Source organism: Gossypium arboreum, chromosome 4 (assembly GCF_025698485.1).
Source record: "Gossypium arboreum isolate Shixiya-1 chromosome 4, ASM2569848v2, whole genome shotgun sequence".
Taxonomy (NCBI): domain Eukaryota; kingdom Viridiplantae; phylum Streptophyta; class Magnoliopsida; order Malvales; family Malvaceae; genus Gossypium; species Gossypium arboreum.
The window spans coordinates 2,157,505-2,170,001 of record NC_069073.1 but is presented as its reverse complement, the minus strand read 5'-3'; the positions used below and the strand labels follow the sequence as shown (position 1 = coordinate 2,170,001).

The 12,497-nt window shown below is 34.5% G+C and overlaps 2 protein-coding genes across 2 annotated transcripts; one reads left to right on the top strand and one right to left on the bottom strand.

Annotated features, from left to right (window-relative positions):
• Nucleotides 1-1,281: 1,281 nt before the first annotated feature.
• Nucleotides 1,282-8,960, bottom strand: LOC108460782 (protein ACTIVITY OF BC1 COMPLEX KINASE 3, chloroplastic-like). The gene is made up of 7 exons (XM_017760428.2): nucleotides 8,249-8,960; nucleotides 7,918-8,145; nucleotides 7,364-7,699; nucleotides 6,471-7,026; nucleotides 5,827-6,013; nucleotides 2,417-2,777; nucleotides 1,282-1,628 (listed from the first exon to the last, which is right to left on the bottom strand). Exons 1-7 carry the CDS (start codon nucleotides 8,528-8,530, stop codon nucleotides 1,485-1,487), a joined length of 2,094 nt encoding a protein of 697 aa, XP_017615917.1. The 5' UTR covers nucleotides 8,531-8,960; the 3' UTR covers nucleotides 1,282-1,484.
• A 1,765-nt stretch (nucleotides 8,961-10,725) lies between these two features.
• Nucleotides 10,726-11,990, top strand: LOC108459929 (uncharacterized protein At5g39865-like). Its single transcript, XM_017759326.2, has one exon. It carries the CDS (start codon nucleotides 10,959-10,961, stop codon nucleotides 11,754-11,756), a length of 798 nt encoding a protein of 265 aa, XP_017614815.1. The 5' UTR covers nucleotides 10,726-10,958; the 3' UTR covers nucleotides 11,757-11,990.
• The last annotated feature ends 507 nt before the right edge of the window (nucleotides 11,991-12,497 follow it).

Genomic DNA, 12,497 nt, shown 5'->3' with positions numbered 1-12,497 from the left:
TTTTATTACGCTATTTTATGGTGTATCGCTTTTAATTTGGTACTGCTTGCTTTCATCGCTGTTTGCCGTTCGATGATAAAATCAGTGGCTTGCTGTTTAACTGTTTTTGACTTTCTCACCGTTTTTGCTTCCATGGTTTTCACTAATACAGTGAGCATCCATGTGGATTCCATTTTAATTATTTATACAAATATTTTTTATTTTTAAAATTAATATAAAAACCAGATTAAAATAATGAAATTTAAAATTAAACAAATGTATTTTTATTAATTTTATTTTATAAAAATATTTATCTTCTCTTAACTCCATTAGCATCCACATTTTACCACAGCGCGCAAGAGGTCTTAAATTTAGTAATAATTACACTCTCTTATAATTACTCAAACATGTTTGGTTGGCTGAATATAATTACATCAAATTCCTATATCATATTTAGTAGTACAAATTATAATTCCGCAATTATATAATTTATATTTTTTAAAAATTAATTACTCTAAAAAATTTGATACGATCAAAACAATTTCTAAACAAGTAATAAAAATTAAAATTAAATCATCATATATATTATGTCGGTATAAAAAAGTAGTCGATGCTTCTTATCATTAGTTGTTGCTCTTTGACTGAGTTCACCATCATCTGAATTTAAATATACATCATTAAGATTATTAAGATCTTATTCTTCAACGTACTTTTCAAAGTATGAATCATCTCAATTTCACATATGATTTAAGTTATGAAATATGCAATATAAAAATTTCCAAAATTTTCTATGTAATTGGAGGACCATACTTCTATATTCATGTCTGCATGTGTGTTGGAAATGAATACTCAACGAAAACGCAGAATAGCATGATAAAAATTTCTGGGTAAAACAAGCTGCTCTTCTACTTGTCAGTAAAACGAAAACTCTATTGTGGATGCATGCAAATGCTCATCTCATTTATTCATCTTCCCAATACCCACATCAGATAACTCATCTATATCTCGTGTTCGTTGCTGTATCATGCATACAAATTCCTTATCTAACACAATGGAAACTTGAATTGCTGTAGGCTATGACTCTTTATTTTGGCACATATTTGAAAATGTACATGAAAAAAAATAAAGGCACACCCATCTCGGAAACATATCCATATCGAACACCTATTCTTAAGGTAACATGGTTTATGAATATCCTCAATTTCATGGTTCCATTTTGAAAGTACTTTCATGTTTTTTTTTTACTTTATTCTAGAGAATAGGGTAATTAAACCCAGCTTGGATGATAAATGCATCTATCAATGAGTCAAATATTTGGATTCTTTTATGTAAATTGATTAAATAGAAATATTCTGCAAAAGATCATAACCTAACTAATAGGTTACCGATGAGATTATACACTCCCCAAAGGGGTATTCTTTTTGCTATAAGCTCTCTAATGTAATTCCTTTTAGTTGAATAACTAACAGGAGAAAAAAAGAATGGTTGTCTATTTTCAGGTTTGCTCACCGAGTGTCCAATGCTGATAAACTTGAAGTAGGAGCCATTGGCATTTGAAGAACTTGTTGTAGTAAGCGAGCTGCCAGACGCTGAGTGATCCCACCAACTACACGACCACCTAGACTGCGTGCCTCGGGTTGTTGAAGGATCTGCTCAAGAACACGTCATTAGCCAGAACCATAGAATATAATTCTAATAGCGTAAAGAAATAGTTTGGGGCTAAATGAAAACAGCCCGGAGTTAGTTCCTCATTCAATTGCAGGGTCTCTGGTGCTAAAAAGTAGTTCTGCAAATTCAGGATTTTCCATAGCCATTAGGGCATCAACTGCTAAACCATTAATTCGTACCTGAACCCACACAACAGCTATACCACTCGATTCACATAGTAATTGTATAAGTTCTCAAAATCTATGTTTCTTTGACTCTTCATTATTCTTGAAATACCCATGTTTGTTGCATATTTGGACATGGATACAAGGAAAAGACCCTTTAAGAACCCTCTGAATACATTGAAAATTTAGATGAAACTAAACTTACCCTGTCAGACAGATACTCGAACTCACACCTAAGCCTAGGTAATAAAGCTCAAAATATATATCTCCCAAAGCTGGAACCATGAAACATGGTCCATGGTAAAGACCATTCATTTTACTGGGTTGCCAACTTATGCAATTTTATTTCATCAAGAAAAATAAAGTAGAATAAAAACTTAAGCAATTTTAGACCATATATTAACTATTAATTCTAGAGCTCAATATATATCAACCATCCAAAATATCTTGGCAAAAAGAACTGACATAGACATTAAGATCAATGAAAAAAGAAATTCTAACAGTTGTTCAACACTGCTGCATCAATTATGGCTTCTGTGTCTGTGTCTTAGTATGTCTCTTTCTACTTTAGTGACTAAACTACAACACGAATAAAGTTTACTTACTTGTAAAATAGGCTGCAAAAGTGCTGGATCAAAGTTTTCTGACGACCGAAGAAGCCCCCAGATTCGAAAGACTTGGTCCCGGAGCTCCATCATGCTTTGCAATTCAGCAGTGCTCATCGCCAGCGCTCCATTTCCATTGAATATTAGACTACGCATAAAAGAAGGTACGGAGTTGTATGTATCAACAAATGTGCATAGAGTAACCGCTTCAGTAACACGAACAGCTTCTTTAATGACCAAAGTCCTAAGCTCTTCGCCATCTGGTCCCAGTAGTAGCTTTAAAACAGGTTGCAAAGCATCTTTTGCTGAGAAATCTCGGTCCTTGCTTCCTTGAACGAGAAGGTTTTCTAGTCTATTCCACCTGTCACAAACAGAAATCACGTATTCAGGTCCACAGACTTCAACAACTGAATACACAAAGAAAAAGAGGATGTTGTAGAGATTAGAAGAAGTCTTTTGTAATCTTTTACTTTAGGTAATTATATCCCTTGAGATTAGGATCCCTTTAATTTAAGAGACAAACCCCTTAAGTTTAGGATTTTAGTTTCTATTCTTTTGTATAATCTTTTCCTATAAGTACTAAGGTGGTATGGTGTAATATACTGCTGATTATACAGAAAATAATTTTTTTTTCTTCCACTCAATTCGTCATGGCATCAGAGCTAGAATAAAATTTCCCACTGTTTCAGGCTGAATCGGTCATATCAGAAAGTAGCAGACCAGCAGCAACAACAGAGAGCACCATGGGTCTTGGGGAGATTCATCTGATCATTCATTGCAGCTGACCCTTCATAAGCTAAACGGAAAAAACTACCTGGAGTGGGCGCAATCCGTGAAGCTGGCCATTGATGGAAGGGGGAAGCTTGGGTATTTGACAGGGGATATGAAGAAACCAGAAGATGACAAACAGCTAGGCATATGGCAGTCCGAGAATTCTAGGATCATTGCTTGGCTTATTAACTCCATGGAACTTTCAATGGGTAAACCTTATCTTTTTCTTCCTACTGTAAAAGATGTATGGGAAGCTATGAGAGAAACCTATTCAGACGTTGAAAATTTTTCTCAAATATTTGAATCAAAAACCAAGTTATGCAGGGCTAGACAAGGAAAGGTATAGAATATTATAATGAAATGGTGTAACTATGGCAAGAGTTAGACTATTATTATAATGATGAATGGGATTGTTCTTCAGATAGTGTAAGATTCATGAAAAAAGAAGATGATAGCCTATCCCTTTTTAGCTGGGTTAAATCGGGATTTTGATGAAGTGAGAGCTAGAATCCTTGGAAAAAAGCCGTTACCTTCTATTAGAGAAGGCTTCTCTGAAATTAGAAGAGAAGAATCTAGGAGAGAAGTCATGTTAAAACAGACCTTGATCACAAATCTTCCATAAAAAGTTCTGCTCTAGCAACAATGAGAAATAACTGAAAATGATAAGGAAAAAAAGGCCATGGTGTCACCATTGTAAAAAACCGTGGCATACACGGGAAACCTGCTGGAAAATCCATGGAAAACCACCAAATTTGAGGGAGAAAAAAGCTGAAAACAGATCCACTCCAATCACTGACAAGCCTTCCAAGCAGCAGGTGCAGAACAAGAGCAACAATCTACTCAGGAGACACCTCCCTTTACGAAGGAGCAGTTAGAACACCTCTATAGACTTCTCCAATCTCCGCAATTTCAAGTTGTAAATCCTCCAAACCAACCAACTCCCTCTGGCTCTGTTGCTCAATTAGGTAACATTGCTTCAGTTTTTCTCAGTGAATATAAGCCTGATTGCTCTTGGATCATTGATTCTCGTGCAACTGATCACATGACAAGTTGCACCCAATTTTTTCAACTTACACACCTTGTGCAGGAAACAAAAAGATTCACATTGCTGATGGTTCATTTTCGGTAGTTGCCAGAATAGGAACTATTAAACTTTCCCCTTCCTTAATTTTATATGATGTTCTTCATGTTCCAAAACTTTCTTGTAATCTTGTCTATCAGCAAGATCATAAGCACTTTAAATTGTCATGTTATATCTAACTCATCTTATTGCAAGTTGAGGACATAATTTCAGGGAAGATGATAGGCAGTGCTAGAGAAAACAGAGGTTTTTATTTCCTAGAAGATGGAACCAAATCTGAACAATAAGTTTCAAGTCTTTGTTTGAACAATAGTTTGATTTTCAATAATGTTATCACATGGCACTATAGGTTAGGACATCCAAATTTTTATTCTTTAAAACATTTGATTCCAAGTTTATTTTTGAGTAAAAATCCATCTTCTTTCAAATGTGAGTTTTCTGAATTATCTAAGCACCATCGCTCTTCTTTTCCATCTAGGCCCTACCAAGCATCAAAACCTTTCTTAATGATTCATAGCCATGTTTGGGACCATCTAGCACATCAATCTCGTTTGGAAAAAAATGGCTTGTGAGTTTTGTTGATGATCACACTCAAGTTAGTTGGGTTTATCTACTAAGGATAAAAAACTGAGGTGAAAGAAGTGTTTAGAATCTTTTATAAAATGGATGAGACACAATTTCAAGAAAAAATTCAGATTTTTCGAAGTGATAATGGTAGAGAGTATTCCAATGAAATATTACGAGATTATTTCAATGAAAAGGCTATCATCCACGAAAGCACATGTCCCGACACTCCCCAGCAAAATGAGATAGCTGAGATAAAAAAATAAGCACATTTAGAGGTTACTATGGCATTACTTGTTACTTCTAATGTACCAAAGTACCTCTGGGGAGAGGCTCTTTCTTATAAACAGGACTCCTACGCGAACTTTGACTTTTAGGACTCCTTTAAGTGTTTTACTAGAATCATACCCCGTGTTTAGGATAACAAGTAATTTACCTTTGAGGGTCTTTGGGTGTAGTGCCTTTGTTCATATTCAAAATAAAAACCGTGGGAAGCTAGATCCTAGAGCTCGAAAATGTGTTTTTGTAGGATATGCACCAACACAAAAGGGATATAAGTGTTATGATCCACAAACAAAAAGAATGATTGTTTCAATGGATGCTACCTTCTTTGAATTCCAGCTTTTCTTTAGATCTCATCTTCAGGGGGATACTTATAATGAAGACTCAAAATTCTTGGTGGAAGATTCCAACTCTCTTGAAAAGCTTATTGAGCCAGAGATTCAAATAAATAGGGATCAAATGATTTAAATAATGCTAGCTTAGAAGAAATCTTTGGTAATCTTTAACTTTAGGTAATTAATATCCCTTGAGATTAGGATCCCTTTAATATAGGAGACAAACCCCTTAAGTTTAAGATTTAGTTTCTATTCTTTTGTATAGTCTTTCCCTATAAGTACTATGGTGTAATATACTACTGAATATACAGAAAATAAATTTTAAAAAAAAAAATTCTTCCACTCAATTCTTCAGATGTATTAATCATTGTTCGTACCTAAACCTCCCATCCTTGAAAAGCAACTCTATGAGAGCATCTCTCAAATATGGATTTGGATCTGTGAGAAGCCTTTTAGCAAAGTATGGGTATGAGGCAGCCAGCACCTTAAAATTCGGATCGGCATAGAGGGCCAACCCTTCTAGCACAGTAAGGGACCGCAATATCAGTGCATAATAGGGAGGTACTGCAAGCAAATTAAAAACCGAAACATTAGACTGCATAAATATATATATCATCCACTCCCTCCGCAGTCTTCAGAGGTATGTTAAAAAAAAATTGTTCCTTGAGACATTGGAATTTCAGGATATAAAATGATGATAGTGGTAAAATATTTCTAAAGAAAAGTTAATAGGTTAGAAAGAAATCATAGAACCAGAACTCCCACTGACTACAATCTACTTTACTCAGATTTTGGGGTGAGTGTCGAGTACCAGTATTGTGTGCAACATGGATATGTTTAAGTTTTCCATGTTTTTGGAGGATCTTTGGAGGATTATATTCCAATGCCTATGTTCGAACACGGTTACTAAATAAATAAAGAGTCGGAGCAGTATACTCTAAATAAAACAATCCATTATAGAAGCATACACTAACCAAACTTAAGGACAGGGCTCAAAAGTATATGGAAAGAATCAGCTCACCGTTAAATGGGTATTGGTATAAAACAGAACCCAAACCATCAACTAGGGTCTTGAAGTTTAGTTCGCTAACAGTGTAGCTAAGAGCATCATCAAAGAAGTCCCGAAGTGCCGGCACAATTGGGGAAACATCTACATCAGCTGACAAGAAATCCAGAGCATAGTAATCACGGGCCATAGCTTCATAATCTCGATTGACCATGTGAACAACATGACCAATTATGGCAAATCTTGCTTCCTCCGGGGTCTCACTCATCATTCCAAAATCTAGAAAAGCAAGTTTTCCTTCAGGTGTTGCCAAAAGATTACCAGGATGAGGATCCGCATGAAAGTATCCATACTCCAGTAGTTGCCTGAGGCTGCACTGGATACCAGTGGTCACTAAATCCAAAAGCTTCAAACCTTGCCTTTCAATTGCGGCCTGTTCATTCAGTTTCACTCCATCAACCCACTCCATTGTCAATACTTTGCCACTGGTATAATTCCAAAAGATATCGGGAACAAGGATATCCTCCTTGTCAGCATACAACATCTTGAATTTCCTGGCATTTTGTCCCTCCTGCAGGCACCTGTCAAATTAACACTCATACCCCAAAAAACGGTACCGAGAATAAGAAATTGCACTTCTTTTTGTCTTTTTTTTTTATACAAATTCAGAAAAGATAACGTTTTCACAAAGGTTTTGAAACTTTTTAAGTATATTGCTTCTTAACTAATACCTACCTAGCATATGCATTATATTCTCAGAATTTATATAGCAAATTACATCTAAATCTAATCTCTCAAATTAATCTTCCCGAACATAGCGTAAAAGAAAAGCAAGTTGATGGATTTTTTAGGACGTTTCTACTCTTGAAGACAAAAAGGGGAACCAATTGGTGACCAAAAACACTAACCTGCACATAGTTGAGCTCTTGATAAACTCGACTGGCAAATTCATCGATGAGAGCAACAGCATCGGTGGTGATGATGTCAACATACTTATTGATGAAAAATCCTAGACCTCTTATGAGATAAAAATCGAGTCCAATGGCTTCTTCAATACCAGGTCGTTGTACCTTGACAGCAACGGTTTTACCTGAATACTTAAGTCGAGCTTTGTACACTTGACCTAAACTGGCAGCTGCAATAGGAGTAGGGGATATGGAGGAGAAAATGGACTCCAGTGGCATCCCCAACTCTGTTTCGATGCATGAGAATGCATCTGCATCAGGAAATGTGGGCAAAGCATCCTAGGAACATGTCAAAATAACTTAGTAAAATTTATTCAAGGAGAAAACCTCCAAGCAAGTAGATCTCAAAATATCAAATACAACGAAATTATAGGATATAAACACAACAGAACAAAATAGTATGAGCATGAGGGTCTTGAAATGCCCATATCATTAACATATCAACATTTATACAAATATAAAAACATCAATTACGACACCATAAAATACAGGAATACCTGCAGCTGAGCCAGCTCCTCGAGATACTCCGGAGGGCAAAGGTCAGGTCTGGTGGATAAACCCTGACCCAATTTTATGAAAGTCGGGCCTAGTCTGGTGAAGATAGTCCTCAATTCAGCTGCTCGTTTCCTCTTGTTTTGATCTAAGGTTCCATTCTTTTGGTCCAAAAACAGTTTCAAAGCAAAAGTACCCAGTGCTACCAAGATTTCCAAAGTCCTTTTCACTGCCTAAATCATAGCAATTTCCATTCCTCATTAACAAAAAAAAAACCCTACTAAATTCCATTCATTTATAACGAATTTATGAAGAAAATGACAAGTATATTATCACCTTGACGGGACGAGACCCATACTTTTTGGCAAGCAATAGAGGGCTGTAAACGGAGGCATCGGCAGCACGAGCCAAGGCTCGAGCCTCCGCCTTTAGTTCCTCGGCTCGGTCAGTTGCTAAAACCTGTATAGAGGTGGACGATGGCGAACCGTTGACTCTGGGTGTAGCTTCGACCAAAGCAGCTCGAGGACAGATTTTGTAGCCCTTGGGTTTGGATATAGAAAACCCTTTACCTGCTTGTAAATAGAAGGGATGGACCCCAGCTGAAACAACAAGACTCATGGCTGCCACTGCAACGACTTTCCCCCCTCCGACCAATGGATTCAATAAAACCAAAAAATGGTGGAAAGTGTCACCCGTTTGGTTGATTCATAGATTTTACCAAAGGGCAGTAAGGTGGTTTAGACTTTCCATAGACTCGTAAAATTTCTGATGTCTTTCGTTTTTGCTATTTTAAAATCTCATCCAAAACTCCCATTTCTCCTATTCCAGTCCATTTTTGTTATTTTGGGTAAATTCAAAAAAAAAAAACTTACTTTAGACAGTTAATAATATTAAATTACAACGTAAATATAATTTTTCATATCACCTCCCTCTCAAGCACTTTCCTTTCTCTTTCAACTACCAATTTTTATCAGTCCACTCACTTTCCACTTTTCTCCACCACTTCCATTTCTCTTTCAACTACCTATTTGTATTTATATTTATAATTTTTAGGATAAATTACATCCAATTATTAATATTTTTTATCATTCAACTATCAATTTTTTTTAATTTGCTCACTCTGACTATTAATTTTTTTATTTTCGTTACTCAACTAATCAATATTCTCTCTGATGGGAAGGTGATCAAAATCTCTCTCCTCTTTTGTCGAATGTACTCTTGGAGCTGATGCTCATGCTTCTGCGGTCTCTTTCTTTCTTTCTTTCTTTCTTTCTTTTAGCAGTAGCAGTATTCTGTGTATATATATGCATATGATAATTCTATACAATGGTGGAATTGTAACTTTCTTGCATTACTAAAAATTGGGTTATGGTTGTTGTTCCTAGATAATCTACAATCCGACCCTGAACTCAAGCTTTTCATTGGAATGGATGTGGTTCCCCTTACACCTCGTATGGCTCCTTCTCGCATCAATACTGCTATTTTCAATTCTCTCAAAAAAAATTATTTGTAAATTTTGAGAGTTAATTTTTTAAAATTATAACTAAATCAATATGATATGTAAAAATTAAGAGATAAATTTGTCATTATACTAATTTTTTAACTGCCATGTTTAATGCCACTTATTGGAAATGGACTAAAAAAACAATCTTGATTAGTTGGATGACTAAATTAGAAGAATTGATAATTGGGTGACCAAAAAATAAAAGGGACAATAGTTGGGTGATCAAATTAAAAAATGATAATTGAGTGACCAAAACAGAAAATAGGAAATAGTTAAGTGACTTGTAGTATAATTTACCCTAATTTAAGGTAAATTGCAGCATGATCATTCAACTAATCCCATTTATCCTTTTTTGTCCCATTCCATTGCCTTCCATTAACTTTGTGATGGAGAGAAGACGTGCCTGTTCTTCATTGGCATAATAACAATTGTAGGTCTCAACTTTTATGTTAATTTAATCATAATTTCTTTTTAAAAATAACCCTCAATATTTACACATTATTTTAACTTGATCCTAAATAGAAAAAATTATAAATTATAAAAATACAAAATACAAGCTTTCATTTTATATTTTTTTTTTTGTTTTTCTTGGTGCTTAAAAGGATTTCAACTTACAAATTTTGTTTTTCTTTCAAATAATTCTAATTTTAACAAATGTTTTTAAAATAAGATAGATGGTCAAGTTGGTCAAACCATTGATTCTATTAATAAAAATAATAATAAAAAATTCAGTTCAACTGTTGATCCAATCGATTTTTAATCGGTTCAACCGGTCTTTTTAACAAGTTCATACCATTTTTCAGTCTAATCAGTTCAAAGTCACTTTTCGAACCGGTCCATTGACCAATTCTCGATAATGTAAATGACTAAAAAGTAATATTTCAAATATAAATTATTAAAATATAACCTGAGATAAATAAAAATAACTATTTTAATAGTTTATTTTATACAGTATTGTAAACTTAAAAATGAATCGAACTTGGACCTTGAATGTTTAAAGCCAAACCCAACATATATTTTAAATGAGTTCAATTTTTCTGTGAAGCCTTAAACTTTTTCGGACTTTTTAGAGAGTAATTTATTAAAATTTTTAATCTTTTATTTAGTTTTTTGTATTTAATAAAACATGATTAACAAATTTTGGTTTAACTGTAAACCCTTTTAAAACTTTTTTTCTATTTATTGTGAAAAAACAAATTTTGGTTTAAAAATCATAGGGTGAAAATTATTCCAACACAAAAAAAATGAAAATAAATAAATTATACAAATAATTTCAAATCTGTAAACTTTTTAATTTGTATAAAATAATTTAATTAAATAAAATTAAAATATAAAAGCAGTTAAAAAGCGAAAATCTTGGATTGAGGTTATTTCCCTCCATTTCTTTCTCAAGGATTTGTCTTTGGAAGGCAGAACAGAAGAAGGAACAAAACAATCCATTAAACCCCAATTTGTAGATTTAGAAAATCTTCAATCTTTATTCATCGTCAAAGCAAAAAAAGTTTCTGATTTGAGTTTTTTCTTTTTGTGAGATTTGGGTTGATGGCGGAATCAGGGAAGAACAAGACGAAATCATCGTCACCCTCATCTGGGTTCTTAAATCGTTCATTTACAATGCACGCCTCAATGGCGGAATCTAAAGTTCATCTTTTCTTCAAGAATCCACCTCCGTTGTCTCACAATCGAGCTGCTCCGCTTTCCAAATTCCACAATTCAATCGATAGTGTCAAAGGTAAAGTTAAAAAGCTTAGGAGTTTATTCGAATCTAAACCTGCATCATCTTCACCCACCTCACCCAGTCCTAAAGAATCTTGTCCTAAGCCTGTTTTGAGACCGACAAAATCAATTGGTTCCGGCTTTATTAATCCTACCATAAGATTACCCGGAACTGAAGATCGAATTGTTGTTTATTTAACGAGTTTACGAGGGATTCGAAGGACTTTTGAGGATTGTTATGCTGTTAAGATGATATTTAGAGGGTTCAGGCTTTGGGTTGATGAAAGAGATATCTCCATGGATGCTGCTTATAAGAAAGAGTTGCAAAACATATTGAAAGTGAAAAATGTGACATTGCCTCAGGTTTTCATAAAGGGGAAGTATATTGGTGGTGCTGATGTGATCAAAAGCATGTTTGAAATGGGTGAATTGGCTAAGATTCTCGATGATTTTCCAAGGAGACAACCTGGGTTTGCTTGCAATGCTTGTGGGGATGTCAGGTTTGTGCCTTGTGGGAATTGCAGTGGGAGTCGAAAGGTGTTCGATGACGACGAAGGGTCGCTTAAGCGATGCTTCGAATGCAACGAAAACGGCTTGATTCGATGCCCTGGTTGCTGCGATTGAAGGTGTTTTTCTACATATATTGACGATGTGTATAATGGTATCGAAATGATCATTCGATGTCCACCCCATATTGTCAATAATAGTATAATGCAATAGCATCTTGATTCGTAAGGGGATGGGATTCTCCTTTTATGCCTATGGTATTGTAAATATTTAGTGTCATGGTCATCTACTTTACTTAAGGTCTTGTAACTGGTGGGCTGCAATGAGAATAGACTATCATTTATGCTTTTACTTTTCTAATCTATCCATATTTCTACCCACCTACTTGCATTTTTTATTTTCAATCCATGCATGTGCTGTTTTACATAGATTGATGTTCTTATTAATCTTACATTATACCTCTTTCTCGAGACTCGAATAAATTCCTTTAATAATATATTTGTTTCTCTAAATTCAATTTCTCGAATACATCTCAAATTTATGACCTAACTTGTAACTCACAATTCCTTTAATATAAACCGCCTTATAACTCTTGGAATTGCTTGGTAAAGCTAGAAAGAAATCCCACTATGGTTAAGAAAGGATGAGGTTGGAATTTAGTTTAGTTAGTTTATAGAATTATCTTTTAAGGGGTGACTTCCAATAATAATAGATCCTAACTTCAAACCTCCACAAGTTTTTCTTTTATCTCGTGATGATATTTCTATAGGAAAAAGTGAAAAAAAGACAAAAAAAAAATTAAGCCCTCAACTAAATTTAATATCCAATTGAGATTTTAAAGATAATAAATTAATTAAT